This window comes from Lagenorhynchus albirostris, chromosome 8 (genome assembly GCF_949774975.1).
Source record: "Lagenorhynchus albirostris chromosome 8, mLagAlb1.1, whole genome shotgun sequence".
In the NCBI taxonomy this organism is placed as follows: Eukaryota; Metazoa; Chordata; class Mammalia; order Artiodactyla; family Delphinidae; genus Lagenorhynchus; species Lagenorhynchus albirostris.
This window is the reverse complement of record NC_083102.1, coordinates 104,173,618-104,187,890: the sequence shown is the minus strand read 5'-3', so window position 1 is coordinate 104,187,890 and position 14,273 is coordinate 104,173,618. Positions and strand designations below refer to the sequence as shown.

General features: G+C 50.2%; 1 protein-coding gene across 1 annotated transcript in view; it reads left to right on the top strand.

Annotated features, from left to right (window-relative positions):
* The first annotated feature begins 1,074 nt into the window (after nt 1–1,074).
* The window catches only part of VWC2 (von Willebrand factor C domain containing 2), a 114,744-nt gene continuing 101,545 nt past the window's right edge, over nt 1,075–14,273 (top strand). The window contains exon 1 of the mRNA XM_060156238.1: nt 1,075–1,767. Coding sequence (XP_060012221.1) covers nt 1,087–1,767 — 681 coding nt within the window. The 5' untranslated portion in view covers nt 1,075–1,086. The remainder of the gene's footprint in view (nt 1,768–14,273) is intronic.

Below are 14,273 nucleotides of genomic sequence, written 5' to 3'. Positions count from 1 at the left end.
GGGGGGGCGAGGGGAGTTGGAGGGCTTGGTGGAGAGAGGCTGGGTGGCCAGCATCCTGCGGCGTCTAGGGTTCCATCGGCCCCTTGGGGCGGCATAAAGTTTGGGAACCAGAGAGGCTTTCGGAGACAGGCAGAGTGAAGGGGGCTCGCCCCGCCCGGCGCCCGCCATCCCCGGCCTCCTCCACCGCACACCCTAGTGCTGCCGGGCCCCCCTGCTCCACCGCCACGACCCCTCCCGGGTCAAAGAAATTAGGCGACTGCGCGTTGCGGCCCACGCAGGGGTCTCTGGTCTGCGCCCCGAGTCGCTGAGCGGCTGCCGGGGTGCTGGTGGAGGAGCCCCAGTCTCCCAAAGCCCCGACCCGCAACCGGGAACGGGGATTGGGCTGGGGGACAGTCACGGACCTTTTGGGCAACCGGGCGGAGGGCGGAGGGCGGGGAAGGGGCGTCTGCGCCCCGCACTGGTGGCGTTTGCAAAGTTGTTAGGATGAGTCACCGGGTCCTGAGAGCTTTCTTACCCCCCTTGCGCCCTTCTTCCCCAAACACCTTCGGGCAAGCGAGGAAGGGTTTCCCTCTTATTTTCCTGCACGGCCGTCAGCGCCCGCTCCACTGCGGAATTCTCCACTGAGTCGCCTTTAGGGAAGTGTGGCCGGGACCCGGAGGGGGCGCCGGGCTCCGGAGTTCTGTGGCTCCATCCGAGCCTTGCAGGGGGCGCGGGCCCCGCTAGCTGCATCCCCGCTGCTCCGCCACCCGCTAATCAAGAAGATACGGGGAACACTGCGGGCCGGTGTTTTTCTGGGACTCGCTTCCGTGTCCGTGTCCACAGTCTGGGATGTGTAGGACCCCGGGCCGTGCCCCGGCGCCGGGCATGCCGCCTCTGCCCTCGGGGTCCGGCGCGTCCATTTCGGGAGCCGCCGGGCTGGGTGCGCGCGGGCCTCGGGGCTCAGCTGTGCTGCTTTCTCTCCGCAGGGACGGCGGCTCCAGACTGGCGGCGGCGCGCCCCCGGGCTGTGAATGCGACTCGCCCCTCGACCTCGCTCCCCGCCCGCCCGGCCGCCGGGACGCGGTAGGGGTTGCCCAGCTCCACTGCGATGGCAGTTGGCGCGCTGTCCAGTTCCCTCCTGCTCACCTGCTGCCTGATGGTGGCTCTGTGCAGCCCGAGCATCCCGCTGGAGAAGCTGGCCCAGGCGCCCGAGCGGCCGGGCCAGGAGAAGCGCGAGCACGCGTCTCGGGACGGCCCGGGCCGGGTGAGCGAGCTCGGGCGCCCGGCGAGGGACGAGGGCGGCGGCGGCCGGGACTGGAAGGGCAAGGGCGGCCGCGGGCTGGCCGGCCGGGAGGCGTGGAGCAGGCAGAAACAGGCCTGGGCCGCCCAGGGCGGGGACGCCGGGGCCGGGGACCTGCAGGGGCGGCCCCGCGGGGACACCCCGCACGAAGAGCCCCCGGCCGCCGCCGCCGCCCAGGACGCGGCGGGCCCAGACCCAGAGCCCACGCCCGAGCTGCCGGAGGAGTACGCGTACCCGGACTACCGGGGGAAGGGCTGCGTGGACGAGAGCGGCTTCGTGTACGCGATAGGGGAGAAGTTCGCGCCGGGCCCCTCGGCCTGCCCATGCCTGTGCACCGAGGAGGGGCCGCTGTGCGCGCAGCCCGAGTGCCCGCGGCTGCACCCACGCTGCATCCACGTCGACACGAGCCAGTGCTGTCCGCAGTGCAAGGAGAGGAAGAATTACTGCGAGTTCCGGGGCAAGACCTACCAGACCCTGGAGGAATTCGCGGTAAGAGGCGAGCGCCCGGGCGACTTTGCCCGTCCCAGGAGAGGGTGAACCGGCTCTGAGTCCCCACTTTGGAGAAGAGGCGCTCTGTGGTTTTCAGAGGTGGGCGGCGCTGTGCCCGCGTCCCCTCAGCACGACCCCTCTTTTTCAGTGCTGAAGTAATTTTTGAAAGCCGTGTGCCCAGTCCACGTGCATTCGCTCGGTCTTCACGATAAAAGGGTTTCCTTAGAGTGAAGCCCGTGGCCCTAAGGCGAACAGCCCGAGCAAAATCACTGGCTGTACTTTTAACCTTAATTGGCTGCTCCTGAGTTAAAAGTGTTGCTGCCGAAATGCTCGCCCTGTTTTCAAACACAGGGTAATTTACCCTGCTGTTTGGGATGTGTTCTTGAGCTAATAGCTCATTAAGGGAGACTGTACATATAAATAAGCCGTTTCCCTAGATTATGTGCTGGGTATCAGGCAGATGTTCTAGAAATTAAAAGAAAAAAATGCTTGCTCAATAGATGCTAAAACAAAGTCGACAGCAAAAACAACAAGTCCAGGTTACGGTTAAAAATGGTTTTATTTTAGGTGAGTACTGGTAATAATATTAGTAGTGCTATTTCCTGACTGCCTAGTGTATGTTAGGCTCCAGGCTGCATTTCTCACCTGTATTAACTTAGTTAAACCTCAAACCACGCAATAAAGTAGATTATTATCTACTATCTCCAGCTGATAAAGAAGAGGAAACTGAGACACAGAATATTTTTAAAAGGTGTCGAAGGCAACACAGCTGTTAAGAAGCAGATTCATGTGTCAAGCACGCTTTTACCCCCTACACTCTTATTTGAACCAAAAGCCCAGCCCCACAGGGGCACTGGTGTGGATGGAGATGCCATCCAGTGCTTGTGCTGGCCGGGGGGGTGAACTCCCCCCGAAAGCCCTGCTTCTTCAGTACCGAGCCTGGGAGACAACTGCACGGCTGCTCAGTCATTCCAGTCCCCCATGGTCGGCTCAGTCCGACTGGACTTGGCCAGTTGACTTGGCATGCCAGAGGTTTCCCGGGCAGCAGAGGGCATCCTGGCACCTCCAGCCCCCAAAGCTGAACAAGGAGGCAGGTGCGAAGGAATCCTTCAGGGTGCCCAGACCATAGCCTCTGAGATCTGCAAGTTGAGAATGTGCCCAGGATGTGACAGCGTGTAGTGAGTTTTAGGAATGAATTCCTGAGTGTTGTAGAAATATTAATATAAAGCCAAGAAGGACAGATCTATAGGTAATGTACAAAGTGTGGAGATGCTGGGATTTGGTCAGAAAAGATGAGTTTCCATTCTGGTTTTGCCACTAATGGGCTGCATGATGGGAACAAAGCACATCTCCCCTCTGGCTTTCTTTTTCCTCATCTGTAAGGTAAGGGCCCGAAATTCCTTAAGGCTCCTTGGAGTTCTAACAACCTGACACCCAGGGTTTATCTCCAGGCAAACCTGTTTAAGACAGTTCTTGGCTTCAGCCCTTTGGAGAGACAGAAAACCTTGATGAGAACCTGCTAGGAACCAGGCCCTGGCCATACTACAGAAGTGAGTCTGGAACCCTGCCCTCAGAATGCTCCTGGAGGACTGGGGAGCTGGGCAGATGCCTCCCCAGATGTTCTGGGGTGCAGCCCGGAAGTGCATAAGTAATGCTGGCCATGGGAGCTGGTGGAGCCCAGAGGAGGGGCCTTCCGTGTTGGCCTGGGACGGGGCTGTAGCCAAACGATTCTCTGGAGTTTTAGATTCTTAGGAAAACCTAAGTGTTACAAGATCAAAGACGAGGGATTCGTTTTTAATTAATACCATTTATTGTTTGCACTGTATGTAGTTCCATAGTCATTTCTTGTAGGTGTCCATGAGGTAGGATGAGGAACTACTAGCATTTTGATCTCAAAAGCCCAAACGCATCCCAGAGCAGCCGTCACAGGTAGAAGGAAGAATTCGAGCTTCTGTTCTGTTATTCATTGCTAAGTGCTGGATGCCATGAAGCTGCCTGTGTGTATGGGCGTGGGAGATCATTTGTTTGTTTGTTTGTTTTGTTTTTTTAACATCTTTATTGGAGTATAATTGCTTTACCGTGGTGTGTTAGTTTCTGCTTTATAACAAAGTGAATCAGCTATACGTATACATATATCCCCATATCTCTTCCCTTTTGTGTCTCCCTCCCTCCCACCCTCCCTACCCCACCCCTCTAGGTGGTCACACAGCACTGAGCTGATCTCCCTGTGCTATGCGGCTGCTTCCCACTAGCTATCTATTTTACATTTGGTAGTGTATATATGTCCATGCCTTGTATTGTATTCCTGTTTTCAAAAATTGGTGCATAAGTAGAATGTGTTTCCTACTCTGAGATGGGAGATGATAGCAACTAAATGTAGATTGGAAAGGTTATAATCTCAGTAAGAATTAAAATACCAATAAAGCTATTTTTAGAGGATTAAGCGCATCTTTCATCCACAAAGTGATCCTTTGTTCTTAACTTTCATCCAGTCATTACCCGATGCTAGGATGACACTGTGCACAGCTGCTATAAAATTTTCATTATACTCCTGCTCCTATGATAAGTACCACTGCATAACGATTGCGTTGTATATATCATGCTTGTTCATTTTGTTAGTATCAGGAACACTCGTAAGGCATTTCCCTAACTTAGTGTGGCTTTGTGCAAGTTTCATTCCATGAACAAAAGAGGGTGCAGTGCTTTCTGGGAGTGTTGGGAGGATAAGCATAGAGGGGTATAGGGTCAGCTGTGAGTCCAGGGGTTTGTGGGGCACAACTGCTCTTGTGGCTGCTCTGGGTCCTCCAGGCTTCCAGGAGACCCATCAAGGCCTGCAGTTTGCACAGCACACAGTACATGGACGACAGGAAAGGAACGCATTTTACATCTGAAGCGCTTTGCGCTTCTCTGAAAACAATGTAATTCAGTGGCGGTTGAGGCGCCAGAGGGTCATGTCTGGGGCGCTCCCGATCACGGCCAGGTCAGGGGAGGTGAAAGGCAGGCCGGTTCTGGGCCTCTTTCCTTGGGAGGCACGCAGGCGCTTTCTGTTCTCTGCTTTCCGAGAGAGAGTCGGTTACTGAGGGAGGCTGGGAGCTCGTGGTGGGTGCCTGAGAAGGTGGAACCCCGGATCCTTGTGCCTGTGATGCTATTGCGCACATGTTCCGGACAGAGCGTGTCTCTTCCCTGCCCTCTCGTGCTCCTCTGTCCTGGGTATGTGTCTGCAGTCCCTGTGCCCGGTGCACAGTGAGGCCAAACAAACTGAAACGTCAGAGTTCGGAGCCGAGAAAGGTTTATTTATCATGGGGCCACGCCACGAGAATGGCTGACTCATGCTCCAAAGACCCAGTGGGTTTCAGGGAAGGTTTTCTAGGCAAAACCTGGGGGGTGGGATTCAGGGTGTGTAACCCTACTCTGATTGGTTGGTGGTGAGGTCACGGGGCGGTGCTCCAGGGATCTGTGCTCAGCCTGAAGTCACCATCCTCCACCGGGATGGGGGCCTTAGTTCCTGCAGAAGAGCTCAGGGATATGGATCAGATATCTGTGCCCACCCCTCAGGAGGAACAGGGACCCTCCCACATCCTGCCCCTGTTTCCTTCTGCATTTCCTCACTCCCCTAATTAGTGACTATTTGAATCTGCCCTTTGGAACTCAGGGAAGGTCTTGGAGGCAGAAACCTTTTTCCTAAAAACAAGAAGTAGAAAGCACAGAAAGGCTTTTGTACTTGGGAGGGCCCCACAGGGTCCTGCTGGGTTTCACTCTCTGCCCAGTTTTCTCTACTTCAGTCCTGTCTTTCCCCTTCTCACCAAGGCTCTTTACCCCATTCAAATTCCCATTCCTTACAGCCTGGTTAATCTCAGGCAGATGTCAGCAGAAGACCTTCAGTGAAATACCGTTAAGCTGCTAATAACAATTAGAGTAATACCCTCATCCCTCCAGGGATGTTTGCAGTTTAGTTTGTATATTCAAATAAAAACATAGTTACCAGTAGAATGTCCTCCACTGCCTCTGAAAATACCAAGCGTCCTGTTCTTACACCAGCAGGCCTCCAACTTTGAGTAAGGAAGCTGGTCTATTCGTTTATAATTTTTATACACGAATGCTATTTCATGTGCTCTCTTGCTTCCTGGGGCATGCCATTTGTATAACAAAGTACCACAGACCCGGTGGCTTAAACAATAGAAACTTACAGCTTCACAGCCCTGGAGGCTGGAAGTCTGAGATCAAGGGGTGGGCAGGGCTGATTCCTCCTGAGGCCTCTCTCCTTGGCATGTAGAGGACTGCCTTCTCCCTGTGTCCTCACATGGTCGGCCCTCTGTGCATGTCTGTGTCCTGATCTCCTCTTCCTATAAGGACACCACTCATATTGGATTAGGGCCAACACATATGACCTTATTTTACCTTAATTACCTCTGTAAAGACCTTGTCTCTACATACAGTCATGTTCTGAGGTATTGGGTTTAGGACTGCAACATCTGAGTTTGAGAGGGGACACAATGCAGCCTGTAACATAGGGTCAGTGACCAGGGTTTACCTCGTAGGCCTGGGTCCAAGGAGGTGTAGGGAATGCAGTGGGGCAAGGATGCATCAGCAAGTATGACTGGAAGAAAGAATTAGTAGAGAAGGCACAGAGTGATGGGTAATACACGGGATGCCTTATAAACATAATTAAGCCACCCACCCAGATTTTGGTGATTTAGTGTCTATTCCATTCTGAGCTCCACTTCAGGAATGACTGTGCTACTTACTTATGTCAGTGGGTCCTTGTAGCATACGTATGAGGGCCTCACTTTTAAATTTGCCCCTGAGAGCTACCATACATGCCAGCAGCAAGTCAAATTTGAAATTCATTAGTTAAAACACGATTCCATTTTGAGCAACAAAAGAACTTGTTCCCCTTCTGGGAATCCTGATTTCAGGGGAACTGTGAAGACAGAAACAGGGTCTGCAAGCTTGTTTCCGTGTTTTGTAGAACCTAACAGAATGCATGCGACTCCCCGAGATACAGGAGAACTGAAATTTCACTTTGCTTTCGCTTGGGATGATATCAGTTCTGTGTGTCCACGCTGGTTACCGTAGCCGATCAGGAGGTCTGACTGGCAATTGTATTAAGTCTTAGAAGAAAAAGAGAAAATGAATTATTGATACGTGTTGCTTGCTGGGCTGTCTTGCAAAGCATGGGGACCGTTGGACAGAAGATCAGTGAACGAGGTAGTCACAGGTGAGATGACCCGGGACCACTGAGTCACAAGCCTCTCCCGGGGCCTCAGCAGCCGACTTGTTGCAAAATCTCCTTTCTCGGAGTTTATTAATGAAAAACAACTTACATGAAATTTGGAATCAAAAGCTCCATCTCAGTAGATCTCTACTGCAATTATGAGCAAGTGCCAATAAAGAGAAAGACACAATTCTCCATATTTTTCAGTCTAATCGTATTTATATTCTTTTGACTGATGTTACTTAGACCAAAACAACACCATTATTATTTTCCTTTGCCGAGGAACATGAACTAAGTTGTGTAAAGTCGACGTTCTTTCCTGTAAGTCAGTTTCATGTGCGCGCTATTGCTGCGACTGAATTTGTTCTGGCTTCTAGGAAGATTTGGCAAATTCTGGACTTCTTAGTTTCTGCCCTTCTGTGCAATGCCATTTAAATGTTAACTTTTTTTTTTTTTTTTTTTTTTGCATTATGTGGGCCTCTCACTGTCGTGGCCTCTCTCGTTGCGGAGCACAGGCTCCGGACGCGCTGGCTCAGCGGCCATGGCTTATGGGCCTAGCCGCTCCGCGGCATGTGGGATCCTCCCAGACCGGGGCACGAACCCGTGTCCCCTGCATCGGCAGGTGGACTCTCAACCACTGCGCCACCAGGGAAGCCCTAAGTTTTTTTTTTTTTTTAAAGAAAGGAGAGTACATATGGTTTCCCTAGACCTTTCAGATGTGTCCCTAACTCCGGTAGGGGAAACCTAACGTGAATGACTGCACTTTTACATGCTCCGTGCAGTACTTTATTTGTGTGTATGAGACAAGTGCTATAAAAGTTCCCACAGGACATTTGGTCCTATCCAACACTTCCATAAAACCTCTGGTCCATAAGATATTCGATCTCTGCCAAAAGGTCCTTGATATTTGCAAGACCATTTTGTCCGGTGCAAAACTTACATAAGATATTTGGTCCATAGCAGAAGGTCTTTGTAGCAACATGGATGGATCTAGAGATGATCATACTAAGTGAGGTAAAACAGGCTGAGAAAGACAAATGTCATATTATATTGCTTATATGTGGACTCCAAAAAAAGATACAGATGAACTTTTTACAAACGAGAAATAGACTCACAGACATAGAAAACAAATTTATGCTTACCAAAGGGGAAAGCAGGGGGAGAGATAAATTAAGAGTTTGAGATTAACACACACACACCACTATATATAAAATAGATAATCAACAACCACCTACTGTGTAGCACAGGGAACTCTATTCATGTCTTGTAAAAACTGTAATGGAAAAGAATCTGAAAAATTATATATACTAATATAATATAATACTGAAACACTTTGCCGTACACCAGAAACTAACACAGCATTGTAAGTCAACTATACGTAATAAAAAAAGAAGAAAGGTCGTTGATATTTGGTCTTGTCCAAAGCCATTTGGCATGGACTCTTTGGATAGGACCGAATTTCAAGGACCTTTGGATGTGGATCAAATGTCTTATGGAAGTTTTAGACAGGACAAATATCTGCTAACCTAAATGTTTAGTCTTTTATGTTGGGAAGAAGGAAACCAACATTCATCCATTGCTTATATGTTTTATATGTTGGGTGGGGGCAGGGTTTACACAATAGACTGATGAGCTGGTGGTATTTTTTTTTTTAAAGGAGAGAAAACTAAGGTTCAAAACAGTTAAGTAACTTGACGGAAGTCATCAAGCTCGTGATGGGGGAGCCAGGATTTGAGTCCTGATCTGTTGGACACTTCCTTCCAACTCTGCCTCTTTACCTTCCTGATCCCGTGGGGATGGAGGGGCATTTTGTGTGTGGCTGGGACTGCACAGAGTCCTTACCCTCTGAAGACGTGAGCTTGTGTTCTGGTTCATCCCTGTGCCCGTGGGCAATACTCAGAACCTCCTTATTAGCTGGCGGGAAAACGTGGAGAGGATGCTGTCTCTCACATTATAAGAAGGAAATGAGAGATATGAGAACCTGCAGAGCTCTGCACAAACAGCAGAACAAAAGCCTGCTGCACTTGTGGCCTGGGGAGTTGTGCATCTCAGGGGCGGTCCTGCCCCAGCATGGCGCTTGGTCACCAGCAAGATGACCTGTGAATTTCCTCACCATCAGAGAGTGACTCTAGGGCGCTGTGTGTGCCCAGAAGTCTTTCCTTCTCAGATCTGATAAGTCCCAACAGAAAGCTCATGCTTACATTTATTTATTAAAAAATACTTTTTTGAATAAATATTTGCAGGCATTGGGCTACATCCTGGATATACAGTGACAAACCGTCAGGTCCCTCCAATCAAGGGGCAGTGACCCTATAGAGTGATGTGCCCAGAGGTTGGTCAGGTGGGGTCGCGGTCTGCAGGGTAGGCAGGTGGAGGCCCCTCACCTAGATCTCAGTGCTGTTAATGCTTTGTGTTTAAATGACAGAGGAAGAAGGATCCTGGGGCAGCTTTCTAGGGAAAAGACCAGAGCCTGTTTCCGATAGCGTAGTTGTGAGATTGAGTAAAGGATACGGTTTTCCGCTCAAGTCTGCACCCCCTGTAGCCGTCCTTCATGGCACGGTTCTGATTATGTAGCCGGAAATCCTTCTTGCTGCTTATCTGTTCCAAGGCTGAGATCCTGCCAGCTGGATCTCACTTCTCCTTCTATTTCTGTCGGGCACTGGGGTGCGTCCAGGACAGAGGGTGCCTTTCGAATGGATGCAGAAAAGGATGATGTCAGGCATCTGCCCGTGGCCCTGCGAGCTCTCTGGGAAGCCCTAGGCCTGTGGAAATGCATAGCAATGGAAAACTAAGATGCCGTGTGGCTCTGTGCATTTCCCCTCATGGCAGAAATGATTTTACCTGGGAATATGGAAGACTCATAGGCTGAAAACCCACTGTTTAGAAAACTCATGAAATCCTGGATCTCATACAATAAAACACATCTTCTCAGAAGCACAGCAAGAATGGCAAAAAAATAAGAGAAATTAGTCCATAGAGGTGGTTGTATGAAACCAGAGAGGAAAGTCAGTCGTTCAGGGGAGGCTGTCCTAGGGTGTCCACTTATGCCCGGGGCCTGGACCCTTGGTACTCGAGGCCAGGCTGGGCCACGTCACAAGTCCAGGGCCCCAGGTAGGGAGAGTCAGATCAGGGTACCTCTCATAAAAGCAGACTCCCCGGAAGAGCCTGTCCTGCGAGAGGTCCGTGTAGACACATCCCCTGGATGGCCTCAGCACTGGGCAGAGCTGGAGGCTTCCCTCTCAGCAGTTGCACATGCCCTGCTGTGCATGTGGAGCTCCTAGTCATGCTTCCCTGAGTGCTCTGGATAATCCATGTGGAATATTTTTATTTAAAGTGGTCCCAGGCTGGCAGGGCCCACAGGTATCTGACAAAGGCACTCTCCAGCCGCAGAGAATCCCCCCAAATAAGGTTCCAAGGAATGTGATGTCAAAATAACAATTCCACGCAAGAGGAAAGAGCATCAGAAACCAGAGTCAGCCGAGACAGACGCAGTCAGATCAGACCCAGACCCAAACGAGAATATTTTTTTATGCACAGAGAAATAAATGCGGGAATCAAGTGGATGGGTAAACCACATCAGTACATACCAAGTACTTGCCAGCTTTGGAAAGGAATCGCATAGAGCCTGTATAAAGGAATGCTACAGTAATTGGAACTAATCTTCAAGGGGAGGATTTGACAGGATGATAGGTGCAGGTTGTGAGATAAGTTAGTGAATCTGGGGGTAGATTGGAAGAAGTTGCCCAGAATGAAACACAGGTGCATGGATGGAACATAGGAAGGAAATGTTTTGGTATATGGAGGATAGAGAAAGAAGGTCTAACATACATCCAGTTAGAATTTTGAAAGAAGTAGCAGAGAATGTGGAGAAGATGAAGTGATGGTGCCGGAGACTTTCTAGTTGAAAGACCCCTATTTCCTGATGCAGGAATCCCAGTGAATCTAAAAAAAGATATATGTATGTGTGTGTATATATATCACACACACATATATTAAGTATATATAAAATATTTATGTATATATATACATATATGTGTATATATATATATGTATGTATATGTATAAAACCACACCTAGTGAGAGTGCAGAACACCAGAGAGAAAGGAAACATTTTAAGAGGGACCACAGAGTCAAGACTTTATCTGCAAAATAACAGTAACTAGGCTGACCCCTGACATCTCGTCAAGAATAGAAAATTTCCGCCAGGATTTCCCTGGCGGTCCAGTGGTTAAGAGTCCATGCTCCCACTGCAGGGGCCATGGGTTCAATCCCTGGTCAGGGAACTAAGATGCTGCAAACCACCTGGCACAGCCTAGAAAAAAGGAATAGAAAACCCAAAGCTGTTAAAGAACAAAGAGAAAATAAGCATGAATTCAATTGATGTACCTGGCAAAACTATCTTTCAGGAATGAGCCTGAACAAAAATATTTTTCAACAAAAATAGAGTGCGTACTACCAAGAAACCTTTACCAAAAGAAGTTCCAGATGCAATCTAAAGGCTGAAATCCAGGAAGCAAAACAGGATCCCAGAAGCAGAGGCACAGAGTTAAGAAAGAAGGGATCAAAACCCCTCCTTCACTAAATTGCAGATCAGTAGTTCTCAACTGGGGTCCACGTTGTCCCTACGAGGGAGCCTTGGCCACATGTGGAGGCGTTTGTGGTTGTCATAACTGGGGTGGGCAGACGTTACTGACATCTGGTGGGCGGAGGCCAGACAGGCTGCTGGAATCCTACAGGGTCCAGAACAGCCCAACAACCAATATCAAGGGTGCTGGGGCTGAGAACCCCGACTGCCTATTACAAAAGCGGGGGCCTCCAGGGTGGTGACAGCTGAGCTGGTGGTGGGGCTGATGTTCCGTGCCTTGCAGGGGTTGGTGTGTCCTGTACTGAATTTTGAGCTGTGAAATTTATCCTTAAACAGGAGATGCCATTAAATACAACTTTTAAATGTTCTTGGAAAAAGATGATCGCTGGGGAGCTGGTGCAGCTTGAGGCCAAATTCTGAAATAGGTGAACATTTTCAAAGGCTCCTTCTGTCGTCCAGGGCTACAGGTCACAGGTGGCACCAAGCTCCAGTAGGCCATGGCCAACTCTGCCCTTCCTGGAAGAAAATTCAGACCACTTCTAAGTGATATGCCCCCTGCTCCCAAAGCGCCTCAGAAATAAATACTAACATACACCGTACCAGACAGGTCGGCCCTTCTGTATCATGTCTTTGCTTTTGTCAGAGGTTGACATGCTACACTCGTTTATATCTATCTCCCTGGTCCAACTTTAAAAACAGTTTCTTACTTACATTTTACTTTTAAATTTCATGCATTTTTTGAAAAAGTATCTCAATATTTTCGTTTCAGAAGGCTTGAAACAAAATACGCAATTAGTTTCAAGCAAGCCAGGACTCATATTTATTCATTCCTGTTAAGGTGTCAGGAGCCGTAGCTCCGTCCCCGGTCACGCTCTCTCATTGTTGACAGTTATGTTCTGGGGGCACAGGGCCCTTGGCCAGTGGACGGCTGTCACCGTGGCACCTTTCCCCCCTGGGGCCGCAGTACAGGGAGTCCCCAGCTGGCCAGGAGGCTGGCAGGCCCTTCCCACGTGGAACAGGGCCCCCCTGAGCACCTTTGCCTCAATCGGCTGGTAGTTCAGCCATGTCACACTTGGCAGAAATGTCAGGGAGTGTGGGGTAGGAAAAGAAAGCATTCTGACAAGGCTGCTGCCTTTCCCTGGGCCTGTGAGGAACAAGGGACGCTGGTGGCCTGAGGGATAAACTGTGCTGGGATGTCAACCCCTCAGCTCAGGTCACCTCCTGCAGCAGAGTCCCCTCTGGCCTCCTGTGCCCTCCAGGGAGTCAGAGAAATAAGCTCATCTTGCTCTAGGGTGACAGGATGCAGCAGCTGACACAACTGAGTGCTCGGCTCTCAGGGGTGCCTCTGAGCTCAGAGACGGATCCCTTTCTTGTGAGTGAGCCCCACAGTCTCTTAAACCCCCGTGGAAAGGGACCTCATTAACTGGAGAAACTGCTGGGCTGGCCTGTTGTAATATCAGGATGCTTTGGAAGAGGCTCAGGTTCAAGGGGAAGTGCAGGGGCCAAAGGTGTGAGCTGAGGCTGCCTGTGCCCCGTTCTCCCGCCCTGGTCCAGCACTTGCTGGGTGATTGGCAGCTGAGGCAGGCTGATGGGAGCCAGGCTCCGACCTCAGATGTGTCCGGGTGGCCACGTCCTAGTTGGCGATGGTGAGCCTTGTTCCTGGAGCTGGGTCAGCTGTCCTCTGGTTAGCACAGTTTTGTGTCCCTGACGCCCAGTGAGGCCACGCACTGGAACGTCGGAGTTTGGAGCAGAGAAAGGTTTATTGCAGGGCCAAGCAAAGGAGACTGGTGGCTCATGCCGTAAAAAGCCCCCAGCTCCTCAAAGGGTTTCGGCAAAAGCCAGGTGAGGGAGTGGGGCAGGTAGTAGGGTATGTGATCAGCTCCTGCACAATTCTCAGATTAGCTGATGGCGAGGGAACAGGGCAGGGTCACAGGGGTTAATGTTATCAGTCCTTAGGCTCCAGGAGGCCTGGGGCTATGGGCTCATGGTCATCAAGTAGTTAACATCTTCCATTTGGTGAGGGTTTTAGCATCTGCAAAACAACTCAGGAAATGTGCATCAGATACTGTTATCTGAGTACTTCCGAGAGGCCCCATGGCAGAGGACATGGGGAGGGGTCTGTCCTGGGGACAGACAGACCCATTGGGTCCTGCTCAGGTACACTCTGGTCACCTTCACTGCTCCCTGCTTAGCGTTTAAACGATATTACTGCCATCTCAAATGAAGAATGATGAAAGGGAGCAGCATGGTTTTGTTTTCTGCGTGTGTGTGTGTGTGTGTGTGTGTGTGTGTGTGTGTGTGTGTCTATATTAGGAAGAGAGACGCACGTGGGTTTCAATGCAATGCAGTGCTGCAGTCTCCACCACTCCCTATTATGCACCTAGTTCACTGCCTTGTTTCCTTATATGAAGAATCCCTGAAAGAATCTGAATTTGTGATCCCTGAGAGAACCAATCCCCACATCACACCTCACACCCATCTTTTAAAAGCCTACTCTTGGAAAACAGTTAGTTTTAGTCATGTATATGTTAAAGGAAAACCATTTCCTTTTCATTGCTTCTTTCTGCTAAGGATAACTTATCCTTAATCTTTTATACTAATTCTAAAAAAAGGGTTTAGTGCTTCCCATGTTTTAAGAGGAGTTTGGCTTTAACAAAACTGCCCCCAGCCCCAGTCTGTAGGTGGTCACGCCCAGTTGGCATCACA